Source organism: Aplidium turbinatum, chromosome 9 (genome assembly GCF_918807975.1).
Source record: "Aplidium turbinatum chromosome 9, kaAplTurb1.1, whole genome shotgun sequence".
In the NCBI taxonomy this organism is placed as follows: Eukaryota; Metazoa; Chordata; class Ascidiacea; order Aplousobranchia; family Polyclinidae; genus Aplidium; species Aplidium turbinatum.
The window spans coordinates 19,917,930-19,937,455 of record NC_137480.1 but is presented as its reverse complement, the minus strand read 5'-3'; the positions used below and the strand labels follow the sequence as shown (position 1 = coordinate 19,937,455).

The window sequence follows — 19,526 nt, the reverse complement described above, 5'->3', positions numbered from 1 at the left end:
TGCACGGGGTGGCGGATAGCACAATATGGCAACCTAAAAACTTTCAAACTGCATGTTTTTGTTTTTTACTAAGCGTGTTTCGTAGATGCAATTGTCTTTTCACACCTGATTTGTAGCTCGATTATTTACAAAGCCACTTTACAACAAAGCACAGGAAGTATGTCGTGAATTTTATTGTTACTTTGTCGCTCTGACACTTAACATTTGGCAAAAGTATTTTTGCGAACGGCAGCTCTGTCAATCCAACTGGTCAAGTTGTAACCGTTAAGCTTCAGCTTGATAAACATTTAAAATTAGGATGTGGTTTTATCGCTGTTGCGTCATGGTAGATCACAAGTAGGTTTTTATGCGCCTGAGTGCACTTCTAAACGATCGCTCCGCCTCGCAGGTGGTGGAAGGCAACGATAAGTATATTTTCACAATGCAGACCACGTTTGGAAGCATTAATATTCTTGTTTCATTGCTTGCAAATAGATCAAACAGTTGCGACAGTTGAACGCTTTTTCGGTGGCATCTTTAAGCTGAATAAAACTGGAATGTCGGGGAAAACTTTTACTGGACGACTTTTTGTAATTTTTTCTATGATGTAACAAGCAACTCCTAACTTATGTCAGACCAATAAATTCCCTCCTCAAACTTTTACAGGACAACTTTTCGTATTTTTTTCTATGATGTAACAAGCAACTCCTATGTAAGACCAATAAATTCCCGCCTCACAATTTGTAACGCATTGACACGCAATATTACATTATTACTGCATAAAGTAGATAACAAAGTAGAAATTAAAGCAAGAAGTAGATGACAGTACACTCCAATTGAAATCGGAAAATAATTCAAAATGCAAAATCTTGACGAATTGAAAAAGGTTGCTTTCATTATTGGGACTTGGCAGGGGGTGTAGCTTTCCTCGAATAGAATCATGTAAACGTGTAAATTTGCAGAACGTTAAAACTGCTACTTTACTAAGTGCACTTTTTAAATAAAACTCAAAAAGTTTCAAAAATTGCATTTTTTTAATAAAATTTGAAAATAAATATTCATTTAGGGGGGGGAGGATGGAGCTATAAATCATCGAGATAATTTTATTTCCAAGTATTTTATAGCTGGCATAATTTATAGCGATATTATGAGCAGTTTAAAAAATTTCAAAAAAGATTTTTGAGGGAGGCAATGGAAAGATCGTATTTTATTGATTAATAAATCCCATTGTAAACCTAACAAATGTAACAATGACTTATGACAAATAACAAATAAAACGATCGCAACAACAACAAGGAAAAAATCGTAGCCACGTGTTGCGTAATCTTCACGTAGCTTGCTTGATGTTACGCGAGTATCATGCTTGAGACAAAAACAATCATTTTCTTCGCAATACTGTATTGGTTCACCTCTTGCTTTACGTTGACTTGAAGCGAAAACCAATGATCAAAAAAAGATTTAAACGTCCGTTCAAATTACATTTATTTGCAGTAAGTAATGTAACCTAAGCGGGGTGGCTGCCACCCCGCCACAGCGGTTATGGGGTGGCGTGGCCACCCCGTAAGTCGGCGCCAGTGGACGTACCATACCAAAACAATAAAAGTTCAGATGACACAAAATTGCAGTTTATTTTGCATTGAGAAGTTTGTACATAAATACAAGCTCGCCAGCTTTTGCAGTGCCCAATCGATTTCGAACTTCTGATTGAACCAGACCAAAAGTGGAAAAAACTCGCTCAAAAACTATGTTTAGTGAACAACACTGTTTGTGAACTGCCAAGTAAACTAAGTTGCCTTTCAAAACATGCATAGCCTATAGCCTTAAGTATTTAAATATAACTTTTGTATTACAGAGAAGCAGTGAATTGTTTGTTGATGTATTTATTTTTATTTTAGCAAATAAAAAATCATTTGATTTTTTTAATTGATTTTTATTGTTTGATTTAAATCATGATTTAAATCAATGATTTAAATCATTTGATTTAAATCAACCAACCCTGGTGGTAGCGATATTAGCTTTCACTCACAAGAACTGTACTGCAAGCTAGTGGCAGTGTAACCTTATTGATCTTCATCTCGTAGTAGAGGTGGTGAAGAACCACACCCCATACAGGTAGCTGACATGGCCCCTCAAGAGAGTCAACACTAGGCCATGTCAGCTGCCTGTATTGGGTGTGGTTCTACTGCATTGCTACTGCAGTACAGTTGCAGATGAAGTAATATTAACTACTACCATCTATGCCACTTTTTGGTTTGCCTTCATCAATATCTGCCCCTACAAATGACCTAGCAATGCTACAGCTCACAGAGGAATATAAATAGGTTGACAATGCAATTTCTCAAGTGGCAGAAAAAAGTTGAGGTTGCACTTGTGGTACATCAGTGAGGATCTTTCTGCACTGCCTTTATTCAGTGATAATATCACAGATGATGAAAAGAAGGCAACCGTTAATGCTCTTAATAAAGACCCATTTTCCGAAGATGTTCGTCGTGTTGCCCAAAACAAAATTGTCAAGTTTCAACGTCTCTCTTTGGCACAATTTGTAACACAGCATTCACTTAACCTTTTCGAGTCACTGCTTCTGTCGACACATGGCGTGATCGTGATGATTATAAAGAAGCATGCAAAGTTTGGCGTCATCTCAAAGCCGTCAATAATTGTGCAGAGCGGGCAGTCAAATTTGCTACTGACTTCAATGAAGTCCACAAAAAATGAACAACAGCACGAGCTCCTCTATCAAGTGGTCGAGCACCACAGAAAGCTGCTTCCAACAAGTGCAATAAAGTCAACCAATGGCTTGACTCTTTACAAACATTTCTCTTGCAATTTCTGGGCAATGTGTTGTCACCTGAAGCGTTACGATCGTGACTGGTAAACGTACTTTTATGCGGTTTTGGCTAAAGTTTAGTGCATTTAATTTCATACCAAACGCTTGTTAATGTGATCTATTTTGTGCATTATTTATGTATTTCTGCATGTGGAAACACTTATTGTATCATAAATTCAGAGTAAAACAATGGTTAACACAAAAATGCTGCAACTGCAATGTAGATAAGTCGAAAAAGAATTACGTCACATATTCAAGGAATTTTGACGAATTATGCCAAAGAAAGCAAACTTTGAGGTCGGTGGGAGAGCACTTCCTCTTGTCGGATTCACTTCAAATTTTCACAGTGTCATTTTTTCATGAATCCTCAAATGAGCGGGTGTGCAAACAAAAATAAAAAATTTCAATTTTTTTTGGCCACCCTAGGGTTAGGGTATTGGTTAGGTATCGGTATCCGCAAACAAACGAACTGAAAAGATCGAGAGAAAAAAATAGAACATCGCTGATCGCAGTTTCTGCAAACATTTTAAAATATCCGGTAATGATCCTAAGAGTTTGCCGAAGTCGCTGATCGCAGTTTCAGCAAACATTTTAAAAGAGTTAGGGTTGATCGTAGTTTCAGCAAACATTTTAAAAGGGGTAGGGTTTAGGGTGTTTCCGCAAACAAACAAACTGAAAAGATCTAGAGAAAAAAATAGAACAAAGCCGAAGTCGCTGATCGCAGTTTCCGCAAACATTTTGAAATTTCTGGTAATGATCCTAAAATAGTTTGCCGAAGTTGCTGATTGCAGTTTCCGCAAACATTTTAAGAGGGCTAGGGTTGATCGGAGTTTCCGCAAACATTTTAAAATGGTTAGGGTTGATCAGAGTTTCCTCAAACATTTTAAAATTTCTGGTAATGATCCTAAGAGTTTTGTTTGTTTGCGGAAAATTTTAAATTGTTTGCGGAAACTGCAATCAGCGACTTCGGCTTTTTTATTCATGGTACAAATTAGGTTGCATCCATGGTTGTTGATATCATCACAAAGAACTAAATGTGGAATTACTGTACTTAAGCATATTTCCTTTATATATCTTTGTGAGCTTTTCACCAAGCAGATGCAAATGCACACTCAGCCTTGACGGTTGACAAAAAAGTGGCATCAGCATACAACATATGCTAAGATTGGTTATTGCAATAGAGCAGTGCAAGAAGTACGGTACTTTTGCCTGTACTCCAAAGATATATCATAGCTACTGTAAATTATTTTTCTTTCAGAATATAAAATACATGTAAAACTAAATGCTTTGTCATGCATTAGGTCATGGTAGGAACTTTTGCAAAACGTTGTTTGTTGGTCTTAATGCAGTAAACTGTATAAGTATTCAACCTCTCAGATATTGCGTTGTGAGTCGCTCATTTTTTTGTTGCAAGAATTCAAGACCACATCTACAGTTGTTGAAGTGTATTACTTTGAAACAGCTTGATATATTTTCTAAACCTACAAATATGCCCCAACGATCCATTGCATCATTTTTTCAACGCAAAGAAAAATCAACATCAAAAGAAAATGCAGTAAATAACAATGGAAAGCAGTCAGAATCGGTGGAAGTTAATAAAACTGAAGTATTGTATGATGGTGAACTTTTAGAAAGCAAACATGAGAATACTGTCGAGCATGGAACTGGTGAAACTTTTGATGAGCATAAAAAAGTAAAGCTCACCTTAAAACAAGTTGAAAATGAAAGAGCAGATGATATAATCCCTAAACCACCTAGGGATGTTACTGTTACACCAAAAGGATCTGTGAAGCGTAAAACAGCTCGAAAAACTGCCCCTGTTTCAAAGAGACTAAAACTTTCTGAAAGTAATGCTTCAGAATCTATTGTGCACAAGAAAGAGAGTGCTGAAAAAATGCAAATTGCTAATGCTCTTGCTGAAAAGATAACTGATCATAATGCTAGATTATCAGACGAAGCAGACATTCTGCTTAAATCGCCTAAGTCACCACAATATTCACCAAAACCTGTAATTGACAGTGATTCTTCACCTGAAAGCCCTATTGTTTCTGAAGATATATCTCAAATGTTCAATCCCAGAAAAGAAAGTAAGCCTTCAACAACAAATATCATTCAACAAGCCAGTGAAAAGAGGAAAGCCAAAAGTCCTTTGTCATCACCAATGCATAGTTCAAGACAAAAAGTTAAATCTCCAAAGAAAGAAATTATCACTTCAACTGCTGATAAAGCTGTTGTAAAAAAAGATATCATTCAAAGCAAAGAAACAAAAGATGGCATAGCCGTACCTTTTGTTATTCCAGAGGAATATGACCCAAGTATAAAGCCATATCATCCCATTAAGCATGCTTGTTGGAAATTCAATCAAAAAGTTCCATATTTAGCATTGGCAAAAACATTTAAGCTCATTGAAAACACTTCTGGTCGGTTGAAGACAATTGAACTTCTTTCTAATTTTCTTCGTAGTGTGATAGTTTTATCTCCTGATGAACTGGTTATGTGTGTATACTTAAGTCTTAATAAGTTAGCTCCTGCTTATCAGGGGGTTGAACTTGGAATTGGTGAGAATTTATTAGTAAAAGCCGTTGCAGAAGCTACTGGAAGAAATGTTGCAAAAATTAAACTTGATATAGGAAGTACAGGAGATCTTGGTATTGTTGCTGAGAGCAGTCGCTCCAATCAAAAGGTGATGTTTACTCCTGCTGCATTGACGATCAATGTGGTGTTCAAAAAGCTGAAGCAGATTGCTGCAATCACAGGAAGTTCTTCAATGAATCAAAAGGTTGCATTGGTAAAAGGCTTGCTTGTTGCATGCAAGCAATGTGAGGCAAGATATCTCATCAGGTCACTTGGTGGAAAGCTAAGGATTGGGTTGGCTGAACAATCTGTTCTGGTAGCAATTGCTAATGCTGCATTTTTAACTCCTCCTGGACAAGCCTATCCCCCAGAAATCACAAATGCTGGCCATGGAATGCCAGCAGATAAACTTAAATCATGCTTAGATGAAAGAGCACTAATCATGAAGACTACATATTGCGAACTTCCAAACTATGACATTGTAATAAAGAACTTATTAGAGCATGGCATAGATGCTCTGCCCAATCATTGCAAGCTCACTCCAGGTATTCCATTGAAGCCTATGCTTGCACATCCTACCAAAGGAGTTTCTGAAGTTTTGTCAAGGTTTGACAAAGCTGCATTTACATGTGAATACAAGTATGACGGGGAGAGAGCTCAGATTCACTTATTAGAAGACGGCACTGTTAAAATATTTAGCAGGAATCAGGAAAACAACACATCAAAGTATCCTGATGTTGTAGATCGCATTCCAAGTATTCTTAAAGACACTGTAAAATCTTGTGTTATTGACTCTGAGGTAGTTGCATGGGATACAGAAAAGGAAAGAATTATGCCTTTTCAGGTACTGAGCACACGAAAAAGAAAAGATGCTGATGTGTCAACAATTAAAGTTCAAGTATGTATTTATGCTTTTGATCTGCTTTATCTCGATGGAAAAACCCTTGTAAAAGAAACTTTTAGAAAAAGGCGTGAGTTGCTTCACAAAAGTTTTACTTCTCAGTCAGGGCAGTTTCTATTTGCTCATGCACAAGATACAACCGACACTGACCAAATTGCCGAGTTTTTAGAAGAATCTGTTCTTGGAAATTGTGAAGGATTAATGGTAAAGACCTTAGACAAAGATGCAACATATGAAATTTCAAAACGTTCTCATAATTGGCTCAAGCTGAAAAAGGACTATCTTGATGGAATGGGTGATACACTAGACCTTGTGGTGATAGGCGGTTTTCGGGGCAAAGGAAAACGTGTAGGCAACTATGGTGGATTTTTGTTGGCTTGTTATGATGAAGAGAGTGAAGAATATCAGTCAATTTGTAAAATTGGAACTGGCTTTTCTGATCAAGCACTTGCTGATCATACCAATTTCTTTAAGGATCATTTAATTGATCAGCCTAAGTCTTATTACAGACTCAATGGAGGTGACGCTGATATATGGTTTGAACCAGTCCAGGTGTGGGAAGTAAAAGCAGCTGATTTATCTGTTTCACCTGTTTATGCTGCTGCCAATGGCATTGTTGATGCAGAAAAGGGAATTTCTCTCCGTTTTCCAAGATTTATCAGAATTCGAGATGACAAGAAGCCTGAACAAGCTACTAACAGCAATCAAGTTGCAGACCTGTACAATAAGCAACAACAAATACAGAATCAACTCAAAGACAAAGAATCTACAAAAGACATTGACTTCTATTAATATATTTGCAACTACTGTCCGCAACTCATCTCCAGCAGTCCAGAACCCATTTTTGTCACAGTATGTTTAATTCATGAAGTTACTCTTCTGAGCAAACACCAATGTGATTTGTAGCGTCTCAACCAATTTAGGTATTTATGGTGCTTTCTAAAATTTTATAGACATTATTTCAAAAGTTTGTTTGTTATGGCAAATGTTTCAGTTTAAAAGACGTAATTTGCAAGTGTTGAAATTCAAAAGTAAATTAAACTTTCGAATTTGGTTTGTAATTTTCATTTGGATCTTCCCCGTTTTTTTTTTGTCTTGATATTTGCTCACTTAATGTTCCTCAACAGCTGTGTATGTTGCACTTGCTGATCAACATTACATTGTTTTGTCGTCATCCTGTGTCACGCAGTCATAGCCTAGAACATAACGCAAGTTCATGCTCTGTCATTGGTGAACCATTACACTGTTTCATCTTTTAAGCGATTATGTTATTTTAAAGTAAAAAAGTTTGATATCACCCAAATATGATGTATAAGTAAATGTTAAAACCTGTAGGCTAAACTAATAGGCTACGGCATTTATCAGTAGGTTTGGTTAATATGTGTAATATGTAGAATTGCACTAAAAGGCTTTAAAGAATTTGCTAATTTATGGCACCTTGCCATCATCACCTGGGTTTTTTTTTTCGGTCATTTATCGGTCATTGACCGATTTTTTAGCAAAATGTCCGAAAAAAATATAGTCAATTCGGTCAAAATGTCCGAAAAATATATAGTCAATTCGGGTGTTGCACGGTTGAGTTTCGCTGATGAACGTTGAAGAAAGTTTTCTCAGATAAAACACGACAACGTTTCTCAGCGAAACTTGTTGTAGCTCATAGGCGCCTAACTATTTTTTTGGCTGTGGGGGCGAAAGCGTGTTTCATCAGCAGCAACGTAAATTCAGCAAAATGTCACGCAGATGGATGACATAATTATGTCGTCACACTAGGAGTGCTTTTATTGCCACACTCGGAGTTATCGCTACGTTCGACCTACCGTTAATTATTATAAACAAAACTCGACCACTTCGGTTAAGCAAACACATGCCATGCGTCTGCGTAAACTAGCGGTTGATGGACTGCGACTCTTTAAGCTAAGCACAACATAAAGTTTAGCAACGAATTAGATTTATTACCATGAAACAAGAGACGAAAAGGTTTACTAAAAAGTGAAAGGTATACTGTAAATGGAATGACAATGTCTTGAAAATGGAATGCAAATACTAACTTGATTATACGCTTGAAAATGTACCTGTTGAAAGTAAAACCATTCACGTTTACATCAATTCAACAGCACCGTCACCTTGAATAAATTTAGAAGTTGCTGACATCCGTAAACAGCCCTTGAAAAATAGTTACGGAGAGACGTTTGATTATAGCTCCCTTTTCACTACAATATCGCAACTTATGACTGACCTGTTTTCAACTTTATGGTTGACCTGTTTTCGTGTTGCAGATGAAACAAAATATGCGCATATTCCCGCCTTTGATCAGGTTTCTATGGCAACGGTCGTGTGTGCGCCATGCAGTTTGCGCGAGTTCGTTGTTGCGTTGATTATTCCGCATGTGCGCAATGCGGTTTGTACCAGCCCTTGTTGCGTTGGTTGGTGGTTACGTCGTGCCGAGACTTCAAGTTCATTTTCACAGCGAGCGGTTCACTGCCGCGACAATTCACTGCAGAGGTTTCGGTTTTCGAAAGCAACATCGAGTCTGTTTGCAAGCGCATAAAGCTAAACGCACGCTCCGTCTACGTAGCAAATTATGTTGTTTTTGGGTGCATTCAACATCTGATGACATTGAATCGACACAAAATGGTAGATTTTGCTATGTCGCAGGCAGCAAAATCAGTCATTTTTACATTGATTCAACGTCTGCAGACGTTGAATCAATGTAAAAATGACAGATTTTGTCTGGTGTGGAATTGTAGCATCCTACTCGTTCTAGTGATTATTTATCGCGAAGCTGTTGCGGTTTGCATTCAAAAAATGTTGTCCTGCTACCGATCGCTAGTTCATCTGTTGTTTTATGTATCAATACAGCATAAAAAGTTGGCGCCTATGTTGCAGCTAGTCAGGAAGTGCAAATTTTGGTTTGTATCAGCTACTTGAAAGGAAATATTTTCCTCAGAAAAAATGACCGAAATAAATAAAAAATGACCGAATTTTTTCAAGTCATTTCGGACAAATGACCGAAAAGTGTCAGCGAAAAAAAAAACCCAGATCATCACTACCATTGATCGTGTCTCATTTTAGAGAAGTGGTTCTTAACCTTTTATGCTTCATGCCCCTCTTAAAGTAAACCGTTGCTTCTGCTTGCCTATAAAAATGTAGATGGTATAAACTTGCAAAATTTAAAGTCAAAAGTTATTATTAGCGTTATCAGTGTGAAACATGAAACCAATTAATCTGAGATAATAATCCTTCCTTCGTCTTGAAAAGGAAATGCTCAAGGTAGTCACTTTGATGACTATTTGAAGGTGCAGAAGTTTACAAGTGTCTTTGGGTGTATTTTATTGGTGGGTGACACTAATAAGAGTGTACATACCTTTAAAAATCTTGTGCTCCCTTGTTGAGAAACACTGATGATGGTTTATGTTTTTCTTGGGACATCATGTAACAAAATTGCAGTTCAACTTGGGATTACGTTGTTGTTTCAACTGCACAGGTTTTATTTAAAGGCCTTCATGCTTTTCTGTGTGGCATTTGTCTATTTGAAACAATGGGTAATGAGAAGAATTTTATATTTTTGTTGTGCAGTTTTACTCCAACTTGCGGTTTAACTGTTTTTGCATAGTTAAGCCAAAACTACATGATATTATTGCTGTTTCAGTGTAGGTTTTAGTTAAACCAGCTTCCTTAGGATGGTCTGTTGCAATTGAATTTAATCAGACAGTCTCCACCATGAGGCTTAGACAAAGACAGCCATCAGGTGGAGTGACTACATCAACTCCACCTGCCAAGCCACCTACTCGAAGAGCAATGAAGCGGAAATTGTCATCCGATGTTTCTGACCAGGAGGTGCAGTCTTTTGCATGTGACTACTGTATTTTGATTGTTATTTTATGTTTAGCATGGAACTTATCTTTATTAGCCTATTCAATTTGAGTAGAGACTAGACAGGTAACTTTTTTAAACCATAACTCAGCAACAACACTACATTTAACATTATAAAAACAATAAGCTAACGGTTTCGGCTAGTCATACAGGCCTTTTAAAGCCTATAAGAATTTTTTTTAAAGGTTGTATGACTAGCCGAAAATGTTAGCTTTTTGTTTTTATAATGTTAAATGTAGTGTTGTTGCTGAGTTAGTCTGTTTATCTTTATTACACATACATTACAAAAGCAGCTTAAAAAAGTTAAAATGTTTTGACTTCATGTGACTTGGATATTTTTAGGAGGATCAGCAAGTAACTCCAAGCAGCATCTTGACGTCCATCAAACGCTTCATTGTCGGTGGCAATCAAGACAATGGGGTATGTAAAGTTTATGTCTATTTTAATATTACCCTGATTGTTGAGCTTGTGAATCTCATCATACCTTCTACCATGATTGTGATAGGTCTCAGAAAGAACTCCGCAACTTCAAAGAGCTGATCGCATTAAGAAGCGAAGAAGATATGCAGTAGATGATCCAGACACTTCCATGATCCATTCAACACCTATCTTACAGAAAAATAAGTCATCAGTTGCAAAAACTAAGTGAGTGCGGTTAAACTTTCAAGAAAACATCATTGGGCTATTATTCTATGTTTCTGTAATCATGAATTACTTCTAAACATTCTTAGGTCTCCAACAATTACTGGAAATGTTGATGCTACCAACCGAACATCCACTCCAAAGAAAGCCAAAAAAGGTGAGATGTGTAATTGTGTATATTTTCTACTTTTACAAAAGTCTTGTGCCGTAGGTTACTCAATAACTTTTTCAATTGTAGTTCATTCATCCATATAAAACTTTGTCACAGTGTTAGATTATCTTGATGCCTTTCTCGGACAAGTAGGGCTAATGGGATTGAATTACATACAATGCAATAAACTAACATGGAGAGTAGATTCAACCAAGATAGTTATTCAATCTCTTGAATTCTTAATTTTTCATTCATTCGTGGTCGCTCTTATCTGAAAAATAAAAATATGGTGTAATTCTCGAAATTTGCATTCAACAGGCAGAAGAAAAGGACGACGGAGAAAATCTTCGGCAAAGAGTTCTTTACTTGGAGCAATATTTTCACCTGTGTACAAATTTTTTGGTCAAGCAAATGGTAAAGACCTTGACCTTGTAGTTCTTGTTGTGCAATATACGTGCAAAAAGGGATAGTTTTGCATTTACTAAAATAAAATATTTGCTCAAACTAAAACTATTTAGATGAAGAAGTGAGCAGCAGTGAATCAAGTACGAGCACAGAGGAGACAGCCAATCAACTTGAAGAACAGGTCGCCGAAGTTTCATCTACAACAGATGTAGATGTGCCTACCGATAAAGTCGATGATCCTGTAATTATTGCCTTTGACAGCAAATGTAAGTGCGAAAAGTTTATTTGCAACTTGAACTTTGTATCATTGACTATATTGTGAACTCTGATCTATTACAACCACAGGTAAAAAATCGTGCTATTACAATATCCCAATCGGCAAAATTCATTATTTTTACAATTTTCTGTAGACATCAAATTAATGTAAAAAAAAAACTGGTTTTGTTGACTGATTTTGACTTAAGATTTTGGCATGGACCATGATGCATATTATAAGTTTAAGGTGTTGTACCTTATTTTGGATTTCAGATGCGGATCACGTCACAGTCTTAACTCCTTCAGCATCTACAGAAGAGGCCTATGAAGCAACTTTACCGGCTGTTGCTTCTAACTCAACTCCTACTGTTGCCACATCAAATACTGCCACTTACGAAGAAGACTGGGAAGTATTCGATCCGTTTCATTTCATTAAAAACCTCCCACCACTCACGAAGGAACAGAGATGTAGACAGCCAGGTGAATACCACGTCGCATGTACCATTTGTAGATTATTTGTTGAGCCTGGGGTAGTGCTGCTTTATTTGGAGTGCCTCATGAATTTTAGTTTCAAACAAACGCTTTCGGCAAAACTTTCTGCCCTCTTCAGGAAAATATCTTAATTCATTTAAACAAAACGATTATTCGTGAAATGTTAATAATAAATGACTGAAATTCAATAAAACTGCACTGACCTGCGTACAAGCAACAACTGACCAACAAGCACAAAAGGTGGCAGCAATCTGTCATAATTATGCGGGAGTTGTTGCTTTACTTGGCCGTGTGGCGTGTATCTGTCATAGCGTTTATGCAATGAACTGTCCCGTGTTTGCTTGTTGATAACACGAATTCCATAATTACACGGTGTAGAGTTGTGAGCTCACCTCTGTTGGCAAACAAAGCTTCACGCGCGTGGTTTGCTTAATAACTAACGACGCCTTGAGCGTTGTTGCTTTGGGCGATGTGTGGTCGACGCTGGGAAATGAACATTCACTTCTGGCGAAACTTTTCTCCACTACACCGCTTCGTGACGTATTTGCTCCAGCAGTATCAAGTACTGACGCGTGCTATTCGTGTCGTACCCAAACTTTTGCTGGAAAGCTGAAGGTTTAAAATATGTGAACTGAAATGGTCGCATTTACCTTAATCATGTCATTAAGTGTTTTGTCAAAGGCATAGCCTGGTGCTTTGAATAGGTGTCGAACAGACGCCTATTCGTGTTTTGTGAAGACGCAGTCATTCATAGTGACCGTTGTGTCGATTTCTTCCAAAGTACCAATGTGGTGATGATTTTTTTCTTTTCAGCACTTCCCCTAAAGACTAGGAGCTCTCCAGAGTTCTCGCTCGTTCTAGATTTGGACGAAACTCTTGTCCATTGTAGTTTGAATGAGTTGGAAGACGCCGACTTAACTTTTTCCGTCTTATTTCAAGACGTCGTCTACCAGGTTGGCAATTGTTGATTCCCAGACAGCAAAATTCGTTGTTTTTGCATTGATTCAACGTCTGCAGGCATTAAATCAATGTAAAAAAGAATTGCAGTTGGTTTTGCTAACTCGAAACATGGTTCACACCAGTAGTACCCTCCTTATGTTTATCTCAGGTTCTAGCAATGTTCCAGCTATGTAGTTTCGCTGCAAAGTTGGCTTCTTACGACGCAAATCGTAGTTTTTCTGGATTATTCTTTTTGTTGCGGTGATGGCTTTTATTGTTTTCCATCCAAATATATTACAGGAATCAGCAGATATTTACCATTGATTTTAACATTAGGTTTTTGTCCGAACACGACCAAAATACCGAGAGTTTCTGGAAAGGATGTCTAAACTATATGAAGTAAGTGTTATTTTTAATGGTAATTTTCAATAAAACTTTCAACTTTTTATGCCTGTAAGTTACGGTTGACATTATTTTCTTAGTGTAAAAAAAGGTAAAGGTGAGTCCATACTTGAATCCAAGCATCGGGGGATGAGGATAAGGTTTTCATTATACTAAGCCAGTAAGCATTCGGCACTAACGAGAGTAGGGTGGCCGGTTCCTTTCTCTAGGCCTACTTCAGCAACTACGCGCACCCAATTTATTACACCCTGGTTAGAGGTGAGCGGCGTTTTCAACAACCAGCTTAAGCCGAGAGTCGAACCAGGATTGCATGATTGGAAAGCGAGCGCCTCACCCGCTGCGCCATCCACCGCCTTTCTGAATGTATAACTGTTTAAAAAAAGGACTAAACTTGTATTGTTTCTATTCCAGATCATATTATTTACTGCCTCGAAGAGAGTGTACGCCGATAGGTTATTGAACATGCTCGATGGAGGGAAGCAATTTGTTAGGTTTGTGAATTTTGTTTATTTTCTTTTTGTTAAACTAACATTGATATTATCGTTTTTTACGTTGATTTGCTGTCTGGTATCCTCTTTCTCATACTCACTGAATGACGCATATTTTCTAGGCATCGGTTATTCCGTGAGCACTGCGTGTGTGTTCAAGGCAACTACATCAAAGATTTAAACATATTAGGCCGGGACTTGAGCAAGACTGTAATAATCGATAATTCTCCGCAAGCGTTTGCTTACCAGGTGAGGAAGTGTTTATTTTACGGCATGGAACATAAACAGACATTGGCTTTTGGTAAAAAAATATATATATCATCTTAGGAAAGATATCTTAGTATGAAACGACGGCATTTATTCATAAAGCACTTATTTCCTCAATTCCGTTGTATCAGTAAACACAAACAGTGTCTTCAAAAGCGGGGGTAGCAATGCAAAAAAATTTTCATTGCTTCTCAGCTATCAAACGGCATCCCCATTGAAAGTTGGTTCTCGGACAGAGAGGACAACGAACTGTTAAAGTTGGTACCATTTTTGGAAGCCCTCGCCAACCAGGTATGTTTCTTCGATTATATTTTTCATGTTCTTGTGACTTTGGTTGTAGAAGTCTTATCTTTAGATTGTCAGCCTTTACTGAAACTGAATTATCTTTGTTTCGCGTTACTTGGAGCGATAGAGGCTTTTAATCAATGACGCAACTTAAACCACTGAAGCGTCAAATCACTCACACTATTCGAATGGATTGTTAATAAGTACAAGGACATACAATTAAAAATCGTCGGACCAATGTCAGCCACTTTCAGAAATGTTGCTAGCTCAGTTGTTACTTGCTCAACTGTCATTTGCTCAGCTCATGACTGCTGACTTGTAATAGACTCCCAATTCAATGTCTTTTTTTTTTGACAAAGACTTCATCTTTTTAATCGTTCCATCCCTTGCAGAACGGCGATGTTCGGCCATTTGTTGAGAAGAAGTTCCAGATGCACGAACTGCTGCCTTCCGGCGATCGCTGATGTGTGACTTTACTTCCAGTGTTTTGCTGTCACCTACCCGACTGGACGCCTGCGTTTTGTTGCAAATGTTCTTTCATCATGGCGCGAATGGACTTAGCAGTTTCAACCAACACCGATATCCATCGATGCGATGGCAGCGATTGTCACAGAACACGTTCGGCTAAAGATTACACACGAGAAAGCCAACTGGCAACATCCGTACCTTTTTCGTTGTTGTTTGACACCGACAAAGTCTGTTCTTTTTCCATTAAACTTTAAGCTAGGTATAAAATAGCAAGCAAGCTAACCGGTAACTTTTTTTTAATTTTAAAACCTTGTTTCAAGAAGCTCACTTATCCCTGTTGCAAATGTCGAATTAATGAGAAAAAGCATTTTGTCTTGGCCATTTCGTTCCCCCCTAATAGCAGCTGGCGGTGTTTTGGTCTGCGTAACCCAAGAAGCTGGATTGCCCTACCCAAACAAGAAACACATCAAACAGTCTTTGGACAATTCAAAACATAAAACTAAAGTTACTTTTCTTCTCAAATGTTTAACTTGTCAAGGGTACAAGCTTTGAACCAGCCTCTACAAAACATGTCTTCTGCGGCTGCAAGAGAATTTAATGTATCAGTTCGTTGACATGAACTATGGTGCAAATTTAGTAACAGAGTCTTTTAGAATATTATACAAAGAATAATTTAACATTAAGTCGATTAAGTTTACTTTATTATCGTCACGTATCTTGATGCTGAATACACCGATGCATATCCCCAGACAGCAAAATGCGCCATTTTTACATTGATTTAACGTTTGTACATTTTGAATCAATGCAAAAAATCGACTAATTTGCTGTCTGGTAGGAGCCTTGTTTCAAAAGCAACAGTGCTTCCAAGCGGACATCTCCTACTGTATGTTTGCATTGGCGTCACGTTTTTTTCAATGTCTTCTGATGTGGATCTAGCTTAAACCTGTCCTGACGACGGGTTTAATTGTTGTTGTTTTAAAGTGTTTTGTTTGAAAGTTATATGTGTTAGAAGAAGCAGTTTATTTTGTGGTTCTCAAACTTTGCCTTTCGTTTATGGTATCGATGTAAAAACAGTTACATTTTTCTACATTACGTTTTCCCCAATGTCTTAACATTGATAGTATGTCCCAGGCAGCAAAATCCGCCATTTTTACATGACTTAACGTCTGCAGACGTTAAATCGATGTAAAAATGACGGATTTGAAGTCTGGGTTAGGTTGTTTGTTCATGTTAGCAACGGAACGGCTCGCATTTTTGCTGTTGGAAAAGGGAAATCCCTCTCTCTGCCAAAGTGTCGTGTGTTGATCAGGGATTTCCAAGTGCACTGATGCTGGTTTCACTCGTCGTTTTTTTTCACTTGCGTTTTGCAGAGATTAATGTAATACCGTAGCTTGTTTTTAGAGCGAACGGCTGAGCGATGCGTTTAAATTCTATTTATATTTTCTAAGGTTTTGTAAGATAGTTTTTAAACAGAATCTTGTATATACTATAAAGGTGTATTTTTACGCCTCACCCGTTGCATCGTATCAGTGTAATTTAACTTTAATTTGACGTCGGTTAGAATTTTCTGCCGCAGTTCTACCTTTGTGTTTCTTCGAACCATTTATTAAGAGCCAACCCATATTGCAATATAGTGTCATGTCAAATAGTGTGACGACGAATAAAGTGCCAACCAACCAGGAAATAGTTATCCAGACAGCCAAGTCCATCATTTTTATATTGATTCGACGTCTGTAAACGTTGATTCAATGTAAAAAAATACGGATTTTGCTGACTGGGGTTACACATTGAACTACTTTTGCAGGTTTACGACAATTTATCCCGGTGGTGAAAGCTGTCCACTTTCAATAAGTCCTCCCCAACATACAGTTGTTTGTTTTGTTTTCTTCTGTTCCCGTTCACATAAAAAACCATAGTATTCTTGGCCTTTTTGATCAGTAATCAAATTTCCTATCCTTTTGCAGCACATGCCCATAACAGATGAGGTGTGTGCTGTTGGTAAATTGTGTGAAGTCAAGGCATATGATAGTGATAGCAAGCAGTTGGATTCAAGTTGATAGTGTATTGCTTGGTATTTATTACGTTATATTAACGTTTCGAAAAGCTAAGTTTTTCAATCTGTACAAATTTTAGTGTATTCAATATTTTTATCACCTGATCTGGTGATGTAAACATTAGCTGCATTGGGATGCTATTTTACTGCCTTTTACCTCGACATAACATCGAACGATGTTTCATCAATTTCGAAACATTTTCTTGGTGTTTTTGTCAGGGTTTTTATCCCTGGTTTTTGTTCGTTACGTTCGGTTCTTAGGCTCGGTTCATTCACAGTCAATAACGTTTTGGTTGAAGAAATGCGAGAGAAACAATCTTTGATCCAGACAGCCAATCAGTCGTTTTTTACATTGATTCAACGTCTGCGTCTACAAATGTAAAACACGACTGATTTGCTGTCTGGGAAGTAATGTCTGCGTACATGACTTTCACTGAGAGGCCTGCTCTCGCAATTGTGTAAAAATCATGTTTATTTTCTTGTGTTCACTTTTTTAACTAGGTAGATCTATTAGTGTTAATGGGACCACAATGTTATTTGTTCAGCTTCGTTTCAATGACAGCATTTTTCTTTGGCTGACGGATATCTATACTACCGTAATTGCTTTAACAGCAACATATCTTATAGCTATTCCAAGTCAACTTCATCATTCATAAATATACAAATGTTTGTGACTGAAAATGATTTTGATTTAAATTATAACGTCACGCACGGAATTCTTCGTGTGACGGTGAGGTAGAATAATGCAAACTGCACACGAGTAACTAAATGTTGTTGCCAATTTGTTTCTGTTATAATTTGTGTACATAAATACATTGCCATTGAAACTCACCCATGTGCTTCTACATTATAGAAATAGTAGGCCTACACGAGTGTTCATCAGCTTGGGGACGATTTCTCACTCGTGAGCTCTCCATTTTGCTTCAAAGAAGCATGGTCTTTATCCCGAAACGTCAGTGTCGACCAGTTTTTGCAGTGACTTCTCCGTTTCTCTGTTGTTGGTATTTTCCAATTTCTTTTTATCAGGCCATCCTTCACATATTTTCTTTGGTCTTCCTTTTCTCATTTTGCCTATTACCACCTAATTCCAAACTCGCTTTGTCAAATTGTTCTCATCCATTTGTTCAAGATTTCCAAGCCATCTCAGACGATGACCACGCAAGTGCTCTTCAATCATCAGCATCAGTCCATTGAACACATACGAACCATCCTCATTTCTGTCGTTTGCATTCGCTTAATTTCTATCTTCATCATCGCCCAGCATTTACTTCCATAACATATCACGCTTCTTCGTTGAAGTATACTACAGTCATGTGGTGTCAGAATACAAAAAAATATGCTCATATTGACACCTTACGCCAGTGTTTCTTAACCTTTTTTAGCTAAAAGCAGACCTCTGAAAATGTGGGACCACCGGAAGAGCAATGGGAAATTTTTTGGTACAGGGGAGGCTACCTGCTTTTCTCTTGCTAACAAAATGAAGGCATTCTTGTTTCAGCAATCCACGGATCCTTTACACAACTTTTACTTGTATTAACTTGAGTCACCAGTTTGATAATGCCCTTGATGACATTGAACTGTTTTTACAGATCTGCCACTTGAGACAATATCGGGCGGCTCTATCTTAATCACGAATTGGTGATAATAACAGCCCAAGTAGGCCTACTGCCTGGATTTTTTTTATTTTATTGCTTTTCTGTGATTGCCATGGTAAAATCTGTGTTTAAAATAAAGTGTAATGACAATACCAAAAGTCAAGGAACGTTTGCATAGGAAATTTGAATTGCAGAAAACATAATTGCCAACAACACCATCAAGGAGAACGTTTGATTGACAGTAACGGTATTCGTGCTGCTTCAACCTCTGACGTTTGCTCATCTTGAGCTGTGACGTTCAAGTTCGGTTTAGCAGCAATTAACAAAAGAAATGTGGAGAATATCAACACAGACTGATACAAAAAAACTTGTACGTAAAAGTAATAAACGCGCAACTTCGCTCAAAGCAATTACAAATATTTCTGTAATTAAAAGTATCCAAACTGTCACGAACAATCGCTCGCGAGGGTAAGTGTGTTGCATTATTCCATCAAACAACGGAACAGTCGCTATTGTTGAAAAACCATAAAACATCGTTGTAATAGCAATAACAACCAGGTTACCATAGTAACAGCTCAAGATTAATCCAACAGTCCAAACAAGTGACAGAAAGCTGCCAGTGATGGACTGCAAGCGGTATGCTTTGAAGCAATCCAAGACTTTCCCTGAAATTAAACTTCCAAACACTGCGCCAACCGAATACAGTGGCATGACGTCAGGTGGATTTTTAGTGTGAAGTGATGGTAATATTGACCAGAGATGTACGTATACGCCGCATACTTGCGAGGTAGACTTTTGTTTACGCTAACGCTTGCCGCCACATTTTTTTGGATAGTTTGCGCTTGAGGCTACGCCGTAAAGTTTTCGCGGTTTTTTAGCGCATAGCGTCAACGCATACCTTTTAATGTATTTTTTCGCTACAACACGCCA

At 37.7% G+C, this 19,526-nt stretch overlaps 2 protein-coding genes across 2 annotated transcripts; both read left to right on the top strand.

Annotated features, from left to right (window-relative positions):
• The first annotated feature begins 4,110 nt into the window (after positions 1 to 4,110).
• On the top strand, positions 4,111 to 9,930 carry LOC145777693 (DNA ligase 1-like). Its single transcript, XM_082589127.1, has one exon. The coding sequence runs from the start codon at positions 4,296 to 4,298 to the stop codon at positions 7,071 to 7,073; it is 2,778 nt and encodes a 925-aa protein (XP_082445253.1). The 5' UTR covers positions 4,111 to 4,295; the 3' UTR covers positions 7,074 to 9,930.
• A 7-nt stretch (positions 9,931 to 9,937) lies between these two features.
• LOC145777694 (CTD small phosphatase-like protein 2-A) lies at positions 9,938 to 16,841 on the top strand. The gene is made up of 13 exons (XM_082589128.1): positions 9,938 to 10,118; positions 10,497 to 10,574; positions 10,660 to 10,799; positions 10,886 to 10,953; positions 11,266 to 11,361; positions 11,466 to 11,618; positions 11,881 to 12,087; positions 12,913 to 13,052; positions 13,375 to 13,437; positions 13,852 to 13,931; positions 14,051 to 14,177; positions 14,391 to 14,486; positions 14,873 to 16,841. The coding sequence occupies exons 1-13, from the start codon at positions 10,002 to 10,004 to the stop codon at positions 14,942 to 14,944; spliced, it is 1,437 nt and encodes a 478-aa protein (XP_082445254.1). The 5' UTR covers positions 9,938 to 10,001; the 3' UTR covers positions 14,945 to 16,841.
• Positions 16,842 to 19,526: the final 2,685 nt, after the last annotated feature.

Bases quoted from the DNA above. Each gene is read 5' to 3' on its own strand.
- LOC145777693 (XM_082589127.1), top strand. From the start codon at position 4,296: ATGCCCCAACGATCCATTGCATCATTTTTTCAACGCAAAGAAAAATCA.
- LOC145777694 (XM_082589128.1), top strand. From the start codon at position 10,002: ATGAGGCTTAGACAAAGACAGCCATCAGGTGGAGTGACTACATCAACT. The intron at 13,932-14,050 runs GTTTGTGAATTT...CATATTTTCTAG, and splicing joins GGAGGGAAGCAATTTGTTAG to GCATCGGTTATTCCGTGAGC. The intron at 14,487-14,872 runs GTATGTTTCTTC...CATCCCTTGCAG, and splicing joins TGGAAGCCCTCGCCAACCAG to AACGGCGATGTTCGGCCATT.